The sequence below is a fragment of the Sinohyriopsis cumingii genome, chromosome 1 (genome assembly GCF_028554795.1).
Source record: "Sinohyriopsis cumingii isolate HCF-2022 chromosome 1, ASM2855479v2, whole genome shotgun sequence".
NCBI lineage: Eukaryota > Metazoa > Mollusca > Bivalvia > Unionida > Unionidae > Sinohyriopsis > Sinohyriopsis cumingii.
The window spans coordinates 149,010,396-149,027,512 of NC_142961.1; the positions used below are offsets into that span (position 1 = coordinate 149,010,396).

Consider the following 17,117-nt stretch of genomic DNA (forward strand, 5'->3'; position numbering starts at 1 on the left):
CTCTATACCTCTGTTTTGTTGTTATAACCTAATCTGGGAAGGGTCAGTGGGTGGCAATATTTATACGACTGACTCCACCTTTCGGCAACTGTTCCATGATAAACTACAACTCTGCCATATCTATTAACTCTTAAGGAATGTACTATTTCTACTACCCACATCAGAGTTATTATGTGGACTCCAATGCTATACTGTTCCATGATAAACTACAACTCTGCCATATCTATTAACTATTAAGGCCTGTACTATTTCTACTACCCTCATCAGAGTTATTATGTGGACTCCAATGCTATACTGCTGTCATCATGGGGAAGTTCCTGATGGAAAGCTTATGATATAGCATTGACTTGTTTCTACCATTTCCTGCCAATTTTAAAAACAACACAAAATCAAATACATGAATCACATTTTTTTAATGTCTTCTCTTGGTAAATAACTGACACCAAATATAACATTCTACACACAGAATAGAATGCATTCTGAGAATTACTTTCATTGCAGAAAAAATGTATTTAACAGCCAAAGAATATATACACATGTAAATTCTATGAAAAGAATTTATGTAAAAAATGCATCTTTCAATTTTTACTTCCTGTAAGAATAATATATATAAAAGTAATTACAGCCAGAGTACACCAACCAATTAAACAAATTTTTATTTAAGGATGCAGCACCTTTACATCTTTATGGGTTCAGATATCTGATTATGTTATTTAGACATTGAAATCAATACCCTTAATGCACTTCACTGCAGAACAATCATGCATTAGTAATTTTTTAAGTTGATGCATAGTGGTTTATGGAAACACTTGATGTAAAAAACACTGCTGTAATGGTCATAATTGATAAAACACTGGATACTATAGGTGTATGTACCTAGTAAGTCCAAATGCACTGAACTAATGAAGTCTTGCATTGAAATTAATATCAAATACGTATAAGAAGCACAAGAATTTAAAATAATAACACATATAAAAACAGAATTTTCGTTCAATTTACAGGTAAATGAGCTGAAATTACACTGTTAACCTCAATTTAAACTCTGAAACAAAGTTTATAAACTTGAAAGATGTTTCAAGCCCCAAAGGATGTCATTCTTTAACACTAAAAGTTTTTTTATGACAATAACTACTTCTGAAACAACAGATAGTTGGAAAAAAGAGGCAGAAACCACATGAACTATTTAGCTCCCTGAGTAATCAATGATCATGAGTGAGATCATCGGTGCTTTCCTTTATCACTTATGCAAGTTACTGCTCCATCATGCAAGTAAAAATATAAGAAAGGAGTCGCATACTCTTATATATCTGCATTCAACAGAGCAGATGAGAATAATTCAAACCAGGTAAGAACTGTGAGATAATTTATTCACTGCGCATATCTGCCACTTAAATGGATTGTCTGTCTGTGTTTTACCACATACTGTATAATTCTACAAAACAGCCATGGGACCAAGCGTGCAAAAAATATATATACAATAAGCACAAATAATCAGGAAAAACAACAGGATGTTTCTCATCTCATTGAAGAGTGCTGATGAATACTCTTTTATGTATGTGAACAATTTTGTAAAATTTGCCATATTAGTAAAATCAAATTTAAGCAATGGGTTAAAGACAGATGTAGCCTTTTAATCTTGTTCACCCTTTATATATATATATATATGAGAGAGAGAGAGATAGAGAAAGAAAGAAGGTGTAATATTAAACATGAATGTCAATTTTCTTCACAAGTGGAAATATCAAAATTTTGGAGCAACAATGTACAATGTACTTCTGAAAGATAAAATTAGTCTTCTATGTCCTAAGTTCACTACACGTGTAGTTTAAAATGGATCTAATTTATACTTTAATACATATATCTTATATAACAAAAGACAAATTCTGGTACATGTAATACATATTTTCACAGCAAACAGAACAATGAGTTTTTTTTCTCTCAATATTTTGCACTTATGTATTTGTAACCTTTACAACAGAACAGGTAATATAATCATTACAAATTCACTGTGAACATTTGGCTTATTTGCGACCTTGTTATCACATATTTAAAATGTAAACTTGCTGCAAAAATGCAATGTTAGAAAGTTTTCCTTCCAGTCATACTTCCCATCCCCTATATCACCTTCTGATAATTTATGGCTGTCATGTACATTTACAAACCAGTCAGAGTCAATCATTCAACGTTTGTGTCTGTGATAGCAACAAAATTAAAAAGAATGCTAAAAACAGTAATCATTTTAAAACATTAATCATTTTTAAACAATGATTTAACAATATCAAGTCTCCTTGTAATAAAAAAGGCATCATCACATGTAATGTTTTTGCTGTTGTTATGGGTTTAATGCCATTTTTCTGCACACGATAGGTTATACATTGCAGCCAGTATATTTGTTGGATGAAGAACCTTGGAAAACCCTGAGAAAAACCACTGATCCATATGAAGCTAGTGGCAAGCTTTCTCACATACCCACATTGGCTGAGCTGAGACTTGAACCCAAGTGGAGGTGATATATCAGTGATCTGTACAGTTGAGCACCTTAGACCATGTTGTTGTTTTCTATTTTATGCTGTACAAAACAATGATATAAATGAACTTGTGTTTGAGAAAACATAAGACAGACAGTTCTCAAAAATTATCACCGCCAGTAGTATGATTTGTGTTGTTTTCCACCTTGTCATGACTACAAGTTCTGGTAGAAGATGGCCAAAATAGTTCAGATAGTAATTAAAACCAATGTATAGAAAACAATGATTATCCAGATCCATGTGGGAACTTTGTCTGGATAATTAATCATCCAGATGCATGACTTCTGGTAAAAAAAAGTTTGAACTGTGACAATTATCAAAGGACACTGATCACAATAAACTTGACTGTGATGTCCCAGTAGGGGATTAACTTTCATCACTCATTTAGTCACCATTTCTTGCTGATCAAGAGTTAATTACATAGGCTTGAACTACAGAGTTCCTTTGACAAGGGCAGTTTGAGTCTTTAATCCTACTTGAATAACTCTGGAATGCATGGTCCTTTTAACTACATTATTTGTACCGATGATTATATTGTTATGTATATCTATATTTTTTGTAACTCCAGGTACATGATTTAATTTTTGTAATTTTTATTCATGCTTATAAACTGTACAGAACACTTTTTTGTTATAAATATTTGTACATGACCTGGCTCTGTTAAGAATGCAAATTGCATAGGATATATAAACAGATGTTTATGTATGTACTGACAATTATTGATAATAATCTTAATAACAGGACTTGAAATGGTACCTATGGTGTAATTTTTTAGTGTCTTATGGGATTTTAATGTTTCGAGAATAATTCTGTTAACTTCCCATTGGTTGTGTTAGGTCACATGAATAGGCCCAATCTGAAGCAAAATGAGTAGTATATGCTGTCACGTGATGTCTATTGCAAGATACAGTCGCAATATATGGTGTATATAAGGAGAAAATTAAGCATTCAGATTCATTCCAATTTTTGGAGTCACACATATTGTGTTCCTGTTATAAATCTGCAGACACGTTTTATGTAGTACTTAGACATCATGTGGGAAGAAAACCATTTGTTTGGACTATTCATTGGAAATAGAAAGTGCTCATTATAGAAAGATCCCATTATTTGGACTATAATATCATTCTGGAAATGTTATAAGTTACTCAAAGGAATTCTGAACAATACCATTTTGGAGGACCAGTACATTTCCAGTATGGAAATTTATAAGAACTTTTCATTTATTCAGGACTTTCATATATTCTTATAAGGACTAGTTTGGATTCCACTTCATAATACTGTAAGTTCACATTTTTCATGTATAACTTTGATAATTAAATTGTTTGTTAAGTCTTATAAAACGTTTTGGTTTTGCTTCTTTTCTGTTACTTAAGTTTGTGACAATAGTTGTAACATTTTTCTAAATTTTCTTAATATATTTTAACATTTGAACATTGTTGAATGAGTCATAGTCCTGATCTACTCTTGTCAACTTTTATGTCAATTACTTTAATGAACAAAAAATATCCAAGGGAGATAACTAATGTCAGGTAAAATCATTTACTCAAATTTTAGATGCCTACCTTGAAATAAAACTTGTCCTGAATGGCCATTTGGTACTAATTTTATCAGACCATAGAGTTTGTTACCATTATTAGTAAGAGAAATTATATTTGTTAAAACAAAATGGACATTATGCGATTAGGCATGAAGGGTTTAAATCTCTCCAAGTCAAAATGATGATGAGACATTTCAACTGTTCTTTGTAGACTGAGATTGATCCCTTCTGGTACATATACATGTAGAAAAATTATAACTTTTTCTGGAGGTACCAATTTTCATTGTGGAAGTGGTTGCTAAAAACAACAATTGTAAGTGCCCAGCAAACAATGATCAAAATGTAAAGACATTAGGATAAGCTTACCAATTCACAAATTTAACTACTCACTACAATGTATTTTCTCACAAATCCACAAAAATTGACATCAAAGACAAAAAAAAAGATTATGAATTCATAGTACTGTATAGTGCATACACATTTGGTGTTTTTAAAACAGAAATCCACTTCTTCATTATTCTGTATACTGTAAAACAAAAATTTACTAATCACTTTTTGACTGTTGATCATTGTTATCAGTATGATTTCACTCTCAGTGCCTGTATCAGATTCTAATTGTTAGTAGTGACAGTTGTCCAGAACATTCTGGATATTTGACACCAGAGACTGTCAACAGGTTCAGTTCTGTTGTTTATCTTCCCATGGCTAACAGAGCATGGACCTTGGATAAGGAACAACTGTTAAATTAATTAAAATCCCTTATCTCTAACCTTTATTAAACAAGAGCAGAGTGGGAGAGTAGGCAGTTATGTAGCTGGGCTTGGTACTGTAAGCAACACTGGTTTTGGTGTTTGTGAAGATTTTAGCTTTATTTTAGATAAAGTTGTAGGACCCTTACTTGGTGTTTGTATGTCTTTTGAACCCAAATGTAACAATATTCTTTATTCCAGAAAGAAGTCGTTATCTTCATCAAAAAAGTTTTCTGGAAGTTCTTGTCATGTGAGGGAGGGGTGCTAAGAATCGCAGTTTCCTTCTATTTCTAGGCATTTTAATACAGTACCAAACTCTGATCCTGAATCTACAAAAAAATAAATATATCTAAGACAGTACCATACTGAAGTACACAGACAGGCCCAAACTTTCCAGTCAGAAAGATTACCATTTATATTATATATCTGTCAATGATACATAAGCTCCAACCAGCCAATGTCTAACAATCTGATATAGATACATGTATAACTTAGAAGCATTTTCTAATTTGTATCACCATAGTCCTAAAAACCGAATTGTTTTTAGATGCCACATGATGACCCCCATCCTAACCAATCCTTATGAACATAACATTATTTATATAATTAAAACATTTCTTGTTCAAATATTTATTCAAAGTTTCAAAGTCATAGAGCAACAATAATCCAACAGTTGTTTTGGTGACATCTGAAGGTACTTCAGAAATAACCACCAGCTGTCACATGGAGATAGCAGTCCTTGTTTAAGTTGCCATTGTGTTGAGTCAAAATGATCAGTCTGATAATTAAACTTGATGACACAATGCTACAGTAGTGGATGGCAAAATATACGGAAACTCATTTATTAAGCTCAGTAATTCAAAAACTGAGAAAGTTTCACATTATTTCAACCAATTTAGAACTGGAAAATTTAACTGTTTTTTTGTAAATAAACAATTAATTACAACTCTTGCCCACATTGGACCCAGAATGTAAAATGTGCCCCCCCCCCCGATGGATCCAAATGACGAGTCACATGACCATCATATATATGTGGCATGTTAATGGGCTAATTGTGAAGTATGTTAATTGCCTCTGTGTGCAAAACTGATGAATTGCAACATTAGTGCCAAACAAGCATTCCACATACCTGCCAAGTCTGGTCATATCAGATGAAAAGAAAACAATTTTACACTGCCAAACATACCGACATAATTGTGACTTCAGAAACATAAATTAGCCCTTTTATACACTACATAATATGGTCATGTGATCTGTCATTTGGATCTCACTCGGGGCAGCAGGATTATACACTCCAATGCGAACAGGTGTTATTATTGCTCAAATTTATCAAAAGCAATGACCTTTTGTTTCTTTGGATTTGGGTAATGCTAAAACATTCTAATATGACAACATGATTAAAGAGAAGTGAAACTTTGCTCACTGTTTTGAATCACTGAGTTTTATCAATGATTACCTTTCACAGTTTCTATATCTTTGCTATTAAATGTAATATTGTTGTGATGCCATGCTGGTCAACCATGAAAATCCCAATTTACCAAATATGTATCCAATATGAGTATGTATGTGTATGTGTTTGTGGGGGAGGGGTAGGGACATTATAAAATACTAGTAAAAGGTATTACTTCTTCAAAAGATTTGGGAAAGGATTTATAGCTTAATAATATCTTCAGCAAAATATTCACAAGTCATTAAGAGGTTTTATTGCTCACTGAATCTACTAAAATGAACAGTAACTGCATAATATGGTTCATAAAATAGCTGATCCAGGAAATCAAACATCACAGAAGAAACTCTGGAAATTACATCTGGTACAAAACATTGGGAATACTTCTTTTTAAATGTAAATAAAATAAAATAAGTAAGATGTATAAAAACATAAAGCATATCTGCATTACATCTTTGATAGCCAAGGTTCCGAAATGTTAACCCTATGTACACCTTGGCGGATATAGCATTTATTTTAATGCTTTCTCCTAAGGACATCTATTGGATTTCATGAGTTGCCTCCCTTCGTATTAATGCCAACTAACCAAGAGTGTGTAACAGAAGTGCATCATATATAGGCCAAAAATGATGTAGACATTTGACTTTAAAAGGATACTTTATAAGTAAGTTTAACATCAAAAGTATGAATATGTACCAGAGAGAAGCCTTTACATGTGTATTTAAGTGAAAGGTATTTGTACAAACACAAACCAGTAATGGAAAATTGCTTATTTATGAGTACATTCAAGTTGTCTGCTCCCTTTGTCTCTATCATGTAGGAACAGTGTTCGAATTTGAGCAACTTGATTGGATGCGGTGGCTTGCTGCCATATCCAATGAACTTCTCAGACCCGAAGCACAGAAATATCTGCTCAATCTGCCAAGGTGTAGACAGCGTTAACATTAAAACCTCTGCATTATTAATCAGTAATAGTCATAATGAACAAGATAAAAAACACAAGGAAAATTAATGGTTACTTATCATCATATATCCCCCACATATAAAATTACTGCAAATAAAGAGGCTGCTGATGCAAAAGAAATCTATCAATTAGGTAATTTTTAATTCATTATGACATTTGTCTAGGCTATATGGTATAAAATCACAAAAAAACTTAAAAAAGGTCGAGAGCCCTTTCCTCAGAGTCTACACAGTTGGCGGTATGACATCAACAAAATTTCTCCACAAGGGGGAATTCAAAATAACAGAAACTAACATCAAGCAAATCAAACATAAAAACTTTCATAAAAATACATATGTTGTCTACCCAATAACAGGATATGGTATCTTTACAGTTATACAGCACCTCGTTACTGATTTACAACCTTCTGCTGACCACACTAAGTGCTTCACATTTCCAAACATCCACCAATATCATATATACACCAATGGAACAGTTGTTATCATCTCTCATGACTATACAATATATGTGGACCACACTCAGTGCTTCACATCTCCAAAAATCCACTGATATCATACATACACTGATGAGACAGCTGTATCATCTCTCATGAGTATATGACATATTTGGACCACACTCAGTGTTTCACATCTCCAAAAATCCACTCATATATATATATATATATATATATATATATATATATATATATATATATATATATATATATATATATATATATATATACACACACACACACACCAATGGGACAGTTGTTATCGTCTCTCAAGACTATACAATATATGTGGACCACATTCAGTGCTTCATGTCTCACAAAATTCACTGGTATCATACATACACTGATGAGACAGCTGTATCATCTCTCATGAGTATATGACATAAGTGAACCACACTCAGTGCTTCACATCTCATGAAATCCAGACACTCAAGATGAAACAGCTCCCCTGATCAGCATACTATATTACTAACTGTGCTTGTACGACTTATTAAACTCCCACTGCACAAGTGGCTAAAATACAATCACTGGAATCTGCCACGTGTATAAATGTATATACCCTGCATAATTAGTCTTCCATCTCTGTATCTGCCATACCTAGGTTACAAACCACCTGAAACATTAAGGAATTGGGGGGATGTTGAATGTTTATGTGATGACAGAACATCATCAAATCATATTCTCTGGCCTCATTCATGCAGTAATCAGGAAATTTAACTTCGCTCTTCATATAATTATAGAGAGGATATTTGCCCTCATTGTGTAAATAACAGATATATTTCACTGAGTCTCTGAAAATACTTAAGTCTGGATGGACTATAACTCCACACAAAGACATTAGAAAAGGTGCACAACTATGGCAACAGTTACATTAGAAAAAATTGTACATCTTTTGGAGTGCTAAGTTAAGGTTTTTAGATGCAGAATTAAATGTAACAAGAGTTAACTGAAGGGACTTATAATCTACTGGCCAAAAGGGAAATTCCAGGAATTTAAGATAATATTTTTTCTTTTCTTCTAACAGCAGAGTATCAAAACCATTTCAGATATTCTTATATGATAATATTTTCAAGATGGCCACCATATCAGACATAATGAATGTAAAATTGGCACCAAATTCATTTAGGACCAAACAGAAATCATAGTCTTTTGGTGAAAACCTCAAGTTAATATGACCATCCTTAAGGAGAAGCAATAAGATTTTAAAGATGGCAGTTGTGATGGCCATATTGGCTGTCATATCAGTACCAATTTAATTTAGGAACAATCTGATATCACAAAAAGTCTTTTGGTGAAAACCATATGTCTGCAAGACCATCAAATCAGAAGCAGTAGCAATAAGATGAGTTTCAAGATGGCTACTTTATCATCCATACTGGATGACACTGGATGTCAGATCAGCATAATTTTCATTGGAGACTGTCTAGATGACATAAGAAGTCTTCTGGTTAAAATACCACATCTATAGAAGGATTTGCAATAACAAAATATTCAAGAAGTTGATATGATTTTGCATTCACAAGGGGTAATGATTTTAGATATGGCCACCTCAATCACCATAATGGAGGTCAGATTAGCACCATTTTCATTTAAGACCAACAAGACATTATAAAAACCTTTCAGTGAAAACCAAATGCTGATGTGACCATTTAACTAGATGGAGTAGTAACAATAAGACTGTCAAGATGCTGCTGTTGCAGTTATAATGGATGTTGGAATGGCACCATTTTCATTTAGGCCTAATCACACATCACAATAAAGTCTTGCAGTGAAAACTCCATGTCAATGACTTTCCATTTCAGAGAAGCAGTGATAAAAAGATTTTAAAGATGGTCACTGTGGCAGCCACACTGAATGTCCAAGCAGCACCATTTTATTTAGGACTAATTAGGCATCATACGATGTCTTGAGAAAACTAAATGTCAATATCACTCTCCAAATTGGATGTCTGAGTGGCACCAATTTCAGTTAGGACCAACAAGACCATGAGATGAATATATATGAAAAGTTTCATGGCATTTCTTGAAATAGTCTAAGAGTTGCAGCAAAAAACAAACATGTGCTAATGGACAGATGGACACTAGATGATGGACAACAAGCCATCCTATAAACTCTTCTGGTCAATGACCAGAAGACCTGAAAACTGAAAATTTTAAGATATATGTGATATGTAAAACAAATAAAAAAATTACAGTTTTCCCAAATTTGTGTTCATAAAATATCCAGCCCAAGTTAAAGAACAAAGGAAAATGGCAACACTTTAATAAATGATTTTAATGGCACACTAATCGGGTCATTTACATGGCCGCACAAATATTCTGTTTACAACATGATGTGACTGGGCCATCACTCTAGTAGAAATAAATACAAGCAAATATAAACACAAAAAAGCATATCTATACCTATAAAGCAGTTTAATTACACAAAACATCAAAAGATATTAAACGGTTTACACACCAATCATCAAAGAAGTTTAATAAAATCTTGCTTTTATTACTAGTCAATTGAACCAAGAAAAGGTATCTTATTACCGCAGTGATTTTCATCCTGAGGTGTACTCAATAATTCAGACATCGCAGTTTATATTATTTTAAACTGGTTCTAAAATTCAGATGGTCATTAGGTAAGAATTACTGTCAGTTCAGTGGCTGCTTAACTCCCATTTATACTCATTTATAAGTCGAGTCCAATTGCAAATTGCACAAACCCTGATCAGCTATCGCAAAATGGGTCAACAAATCTGGATTTGTCCAGTTTGTTATGAGTTAACAGTAAAACAAATACAGACCCTGATCTGCAGGTGCATTATACTATAGCACAACAGGATCGTTGTTGTTTGCAGTTTGACTCAACTTAATAAGTGAGTATTTATGGTATGCTGCTTAGAAGCTGCAGCCAAGTTTGACTGAAAATGAGCCAGAACCATATAAAACATTACAGAAAGATTAAATCCTCAGCAGCCAAGTTGTCATCTATTACAACAGTTCACATTATATAACAGATAAAACATGGTTTGTGAATATACATACTGGCAGAACAGAAACTGTGATTGCTATAGGGGTAGCCACATCTAGAAATCATGGTCCATATTGTACTAGACAGTTTAAAGAATGGTTAAAAAATTGGTGGTACAACAGAAATCAGATCAGGGAACTGTAAAATGTTTTAACTTGATAAATGCAGACACAAAGAATGTGATTAGTAAATGGTTCTGACAAAATTTCTAACATACAAACTTCATGTCAAGAGAACAAAACAATGTTTTATTCTTGACATTAAAGACTAGAATTAATACACTAAAATTAGATATCTAGCAAATACTATGACTTCATGAAAGCTTTATATTAATGGAAGATATCAAATGTGCATTGGAATAAAAGTAAAATGAAAAAAAAAACAAACATGTCAAATATTGTTTCAATAGCATTGAGATAAGTGAATGCAAACCAATTAGAAAAACTGAGTATTTCTGCAAAAACAAATACAACTCCAAATACATGAAAATCAGTACTGACTAGAGAGACATACAGACAAAGCAGACAGAGATGAAGTGCCAATTAGACCAGCTGCTAATTAGTTGCCTTAATGTTGTGTTATGGCATGATATCTAAGAGATTGGGATGCATGCTCTTTGTATTGTGATTGGTCTAGAAATATTGAAATGATATCCAATATCACTGCACAAGACATGTTGCTTTTTTATAAGCATTTTCTTTTCTCAGAAAAATAAAGTATTTGATATTCTCCAAGTAGACACAAATGTCTAAAGTATACATACTGGATTAGTAATTGGTATTAGGCACCATAAGGCTCCACAAAGGTTATATTGAAAAGTAAAAGGATCTAGTTTGATCGCCATGACCAAAAAGAAAGACAATAATACTATGAACTCAGTTATGAATATTTGCTTCTATTAAGTTTTCTACAAGATGGAAAGTACAATTTTAATCGAATGACTATATATTAGTCAATCATTGGGCAAGATGTTTTAAATTATTATCTTTCTAACCAGCACCAATAAATGAATCAAAAATATATTTTCTCCACCATTTGTTATGTGTATTTAGAAATGTTATAGTGACTAAGTGGAAAAGCATATTGTGAGTTCCAGTCTCGTAAGAATATGTCTTCCAACTGTTGACGGACATCCAGACTGGAACCATTCAACTTCGGTTGGTTGATGATGAATCCTATCCCACCTGTTGTGACAAAGTAGTCTGCTGACCAGTTTGAGGTTCCTGCATTACAAAAGAAAAGGTTACATGGACTACGTGAAATACAAAAGTTTATTATATTTTTTAAAGATAACCTTGTTTACTATGATGCATGAAAAGTTTGTTAAATAGTTCAGCCTAAATGAGGTCTTACATATACAAAATAATTTCCAGACCACTATTACCTGTATTTTTGTTTGCATTAATGACAACACTGGGTGTTAGCAAAGGCTGGTGTTTATTAGCAATTAACATGCAAAAATGTGTCAAAGTTACTTTGTTATTATTTTTGCGTGCATATTTTATCATGCCGTACCTCCTCAAATTTAGTAGCTTACATGTATCTTATACATGCTAAATCCCATGTTTATGGGATGAAACTAGGAGTTAAATTATGAGAGAGTTTGATACCTGATTTTGGAAAAATACAATTGCTACATTTGGCAGATTATACCTGGTACCTCTTAAAGTCATTACCCACTACTCTGCCAGGAGGTTTTATGCAGTTATTTTTATATGGTTTAAATAAGGAGAGAGAGAGAGAGAGAGAGAGAGAGAGAGAGAGAGAGAGAGAGAGAGAGAGATCATTACTAACCTATATAAGCAGTTTTGTCTGTGACCATATATTTATTATGGTTAACTCTGGCATAGGGAATCCGTTTTTGAGCCTTTGTATATACTGGAACTTCAAACAATTTCTGCAAAAAAGCAGGAAGAAATGTCAAGATAGTAGTTTTCATCATTTTATTATTATTATGAAATATTATTTAAAAAGTTACAGAACCATCTCAGCATTGTAAAATTCACAAGTGAATATGAGCCAAGGCTACAGATGTGAAGGTAGGGTTGTAAAATGTATTATATAACACCAAATTAGAACTTATCTTTTTCATTTTAATTTTTAATTTTTCTATCAGATTAACTCCCTAAGAGACATGACCTATGAAAGGTTTGTCAGCAAAATGGCTATATTTACAGATATGATACATACTTGTTTATAACTCAGGTCCAATGGCAAACTGCACTAGCAGATCTGGGTCTATGCAGTTGTTAGGGGTAATTAGCAGAACAAACAACACAGGCCTTTATATGACAATGCACTGTCTCACGGCAGATCAGGGTTTAGGTTATTTGCAGATGGCCATGTCTTTTAAAGAAGTAAATTGAGTAAATAAATTTTGAATTATGAGAGTGAGAGAGAGAATCTGTTTCACAAGGAGTCCCCGAGTTGGAAAATAGCCCTGTCGAGGCCACAGCCTGTGTAAAGTAATGCTTTATTTTCCCCCAAAATGGACTATACATTTTCTTGGTATTAGAAAGCAAAGTGAGCAAACTTTTCAGTGCACTTTTAATTTCTGTACCAATCAATTACAATAAATAAATAAATGAATGTTAGTTCTGCACCTACAACTTCAACTTTGATGTTATCGCTGCTGATAGTCTCCAGAGAGTGAAGATAATTGATCATCTGTTTAGGCGTGTGTTTCCAAAAACTGCCTAGCAACCTCACTGTAATTGGCCGCTCCACTGCAGCACTACGAAGGGCATCATCTATCACTGGCCAGTACCTATAAATAAAGGGAATATTCAATTCAGATATGTGTGATTTGGACTTTTAACATAGTTTTAACAATTTTTCAGTCATATTGCTACGATGTCTGCAGTGTGGCAGTTTATAGTGATGTCTAGCACTGGGGCATCATGCCGCAGACATGTAGCATGGCGTCCCACCCAGTTACATTATCCTTATACCAGGCTGACCAGTCCTAACACTAACCTCTTATTGCTGAGCGCCAAGCCAGGCAACTGTTAGTACCGTTTTTGTAAGTCTTTGGTATGATTTGGCTGAGCATTGAACCCACGATCTCCCTCCTCCGCGGCGGACGCTCTAACCACTAGGCCACCGGAACGGTTTCCAATTTAGATTATATGTATACATATGATATTACTTTAAAGAATAAAAGCATTTAAATTTAGTACATATAAGCAGAAAATGTATCAGCAACACACCTCTGCATATATAAAGTTGATCGTTATTTAGATATTTCTTACATCTTTCTGCCTTAGCCAAAAGAAATCATGATTAAAGTGTGTGAAATTTACATTTTTAATTGAAATAATGAATATTATGCAAACAATTCAAGACATCGATAGCAGATGCATTGATTAAGAGTGGTTTAAATTAAATTGTCATGTCACATATGAATATGATCTTTACTTTTCTGAGATTTATTATTCCACATATCACTGTCCTCTTTTTAGTCACTATTAGGGCATTGTTGACTTTGGAAATTATTGACCGATGGGTCTTAATGACTTTGATCTTCTGAAACACCAAATGCAAGCTATTTACAAAGTTTAATAATGGTAGATGGTAGAAAAATAGAGCTATTGTGCAGAAATGAAATAGGGAACATATAAATGGATGTACAGACATATGGATGTTCTAAAATGACATGCCCAACCTTGTGCTGGGCATACCAGGCTGGGCAAATTCACTTTCCTGATACCCTAGAGAAGCTAAAGTTTGCTAGGTATTTGAACATGGGCAAGTCCAAAAAGCTGAGAGAGAGAGGTTTTATTCAGTTCATAATTCTTTATATTATCAAATTTATGTCATGTGATCTCACCACAGCACATATATCAGTGCCTTAATACAGCATTTATATGTACAGCATTCTTCTATCAAATAAATACCAGCAGTTTCATTCATCTATCAATCCAACAGATCACAAAAACTGTGATCTGTCAAAAACTGTTGCTTTCATCTTGTGGTCTAATGTCATGGTTAGTCTTACATTTTCTTTTGTAAACATGATAATGTGAATGTTATATGAAGCAAGTTTTGACAAATGGAATACACGTTAAATTTTTACATATACACAATGAGATATATTTCTGCAATAACTTTAATGACTGGAATCAATTTTTAATGTCGAAACAAAATGTGATAAAAAAACAAAATAAGCTGTTTATTTGTACATTAAATACAATTTGAAGAATACATTCTATTTTTTAATTTTAATTTATTTTTATTTACTTTTGGTGTTATATTATGCAGTCATATTTGTGGGCAAACTCAAATCTTTCAAGGGCATGTTTAATTTTTAGGCAACCTAACCTGTATATAATATTTATTCAGCCCTGGGAGCATAAAAATTGTTACTAATGATTAGCCTATCAATTAATTTAAATTTAGTATCTTCTGTAGCAAACCACTCCCCACTACATATACAATTAATGCACATGTCTTTGTTTCCTTTTTAGCAATATGCTCCATGGTTACCTTTCAAACAAAACAATTTATGTAAATAGATTTGTTATTTTTGTCTTTTGCAAGTTCTTTAACTTATCCTCCAGCTAATCAGGAGCTTTCAATTAACAACTGTCTAGGATTTTAGATATAAAGGAAAAGTATTTAAAAAATCAATATATTTGTTGTTCATATTATTATATTCGAAATGTGCTAAACAGCCAGCTTATCTACTGACTCATTATGATTTTAATTCCAGCTTTTAACACAGATAAGTATCGATAGAATAGTTATAACTCTACTCATTGGATAACATGCAGGAATAACAATTAAGTATTCTAGGACTTTTAAATATTCATTACTTAATTATTCATTATGACTTTGTTGTTCCTCTTTCCAATAAAATACTGCCAAAATGAAATCCATCCAAAACTTCTGTTGAGCTTGACAAATTCTTGGGATTTCCTTCTCCCAAACTTCAAAATATATTTTTTACTGTTATATTTAGTTGTACTGAGTAACTTTACAACAACCCATTTTCATAATCAAACAATCTGCTAACTAACAATTCTTAATGTAAGTATGAATGTGAGTTATATTAAGCCCTCTCTCATACTATGATGTCGTGTTTTAACTATCTCAGCATGTCTAATGCATACAAACCATGGTAAAGCAAGAATTTCATTAAAATTAATTATTTCTATGTTAGAGCTATGATCCATAGAGTTTTCTGAAACTGAACTGAAATACTGAATTATCTTTATATCAGTTTGGCTGATGTTTGGAGATGTGTCAGAGAATAAGAAAGATCCAATATAAAAAGGTGGGAACCATTTATGCAACAGAGTTATATCAGAATTTGGTTTATAACAAAGTGCATTTTAGTGAGATTTGCCAATAAGTTATTTTGTTTCAAACATTTTGTTCATGCAACATGTGACTTGTATCAAAGCAGAAACTAACAAGAGTCCCTCAAAGGGACTGACACTCTGCTGGGAGAAAAAATTTACAGGAATTTTTTCAAGAAAAGACTATTTCTTCATTTAACAGTTGAGTGTTGAAACCATCTCTGATATAATTCAAATTAGCAGCTGTAGTACACATACTTGATGTCAGCTTGACAACATTTTCATTTAGGACAGTTTAATGGCAGCCATATTGGATGTACAACTGGCATAATTTTCTTTTGATCCCTTCTATGTATCATAAGAAGTCTATCGGTAAACAGACCACACTGATTAGTAATTGATTTGGAGAGGAATAGATATAACATAAATTTCAAGATATGACTTTCATTAAGGTCAAGAAGCAATTACAAAATTTTCAAGATGACTGTTGAGTTATCAGTTTAACAAAATTTTGATTCAAGATTTACAGGGCATCATTAGAAGTCTTCTGGAGAAAACCCCACCTCAATATAGCTACTGTTCAAGCAGAGTTGTGATAACAAAGATTTTAATATGCATGTCATTGAGGCCATATTGGATATAAGATTGGCACCATTTTTATACAGGCCAGCTAGTTATTATAAGAAGTCTTTTAGTGAAAACTCCATTTTGATATAACCATCCATTCAGAAGAAACAGCAATAATAAGATTTTTAAGATGGCTGATGTAGCTATTAGATAAACACAGTGCAAAAAGGTCCCAATAACTATGAAGAGAGCTAACTTCACAATCAATTAATGCTCAGCCAAGAGAACTCTCATCCAGGAAGAGGTAAGCAAGTCAATAGTGACAGGCATGTATTTCTAGCTCTTTTATGCATGAATAATTACAATAATTTCTTTTAAACAAGGATTCTGTGTTGCATTCAATTCAACGTCCACACTGCATTTTAAATTAACTAAAAATTAATGTTTACAACTGCTAAAAAGGGCAGTGTTGTAACTTATAGTGTTGTAACTTATAGTGTTGTAACTTATAAGTGCT

General features: G+C 32.9%; 1 protein-coding gene across 4 annotated transcripts in view; it reads right to left on the minus strand.

Moving 5' to 3' along the window:
• Nucleotides 1-394: 394 nt before the first annotated feature.
• Nucleotides 395-17,117, minus strand: part of LOC149808129 (5'-3' exonuclease PLD3-like) — a 68,736-nt gene continuing 52,013 nt past the window's right edge. For all 4 annotated transcript variants that reach the window (XM_089973693.1, XM_089973676.1, XM_089973686.1 and 1 more), the window contains 3 exons: nucleotides 13,341-13,500; nucleotides 12,528-12,630; nucleotides 395-11,956 (listed from right to left, as the gene is read on the minus strand). In XM_089973693.1, the coding sequence (XP_089829819.1) occupies nucleotides 11,772-11,956; nucleotides 12,528-12,630; nucleotides 13,341-13,500 (448 nt within the window). In that variant the 3' untranslated portion in view covers nucleotides 395-11,771. The remainder of the gene's footprint in view (nucleotides 11,957-12,527; nucleotides 12,631-13,340; nucleotides 13,501-17,117) is intronic.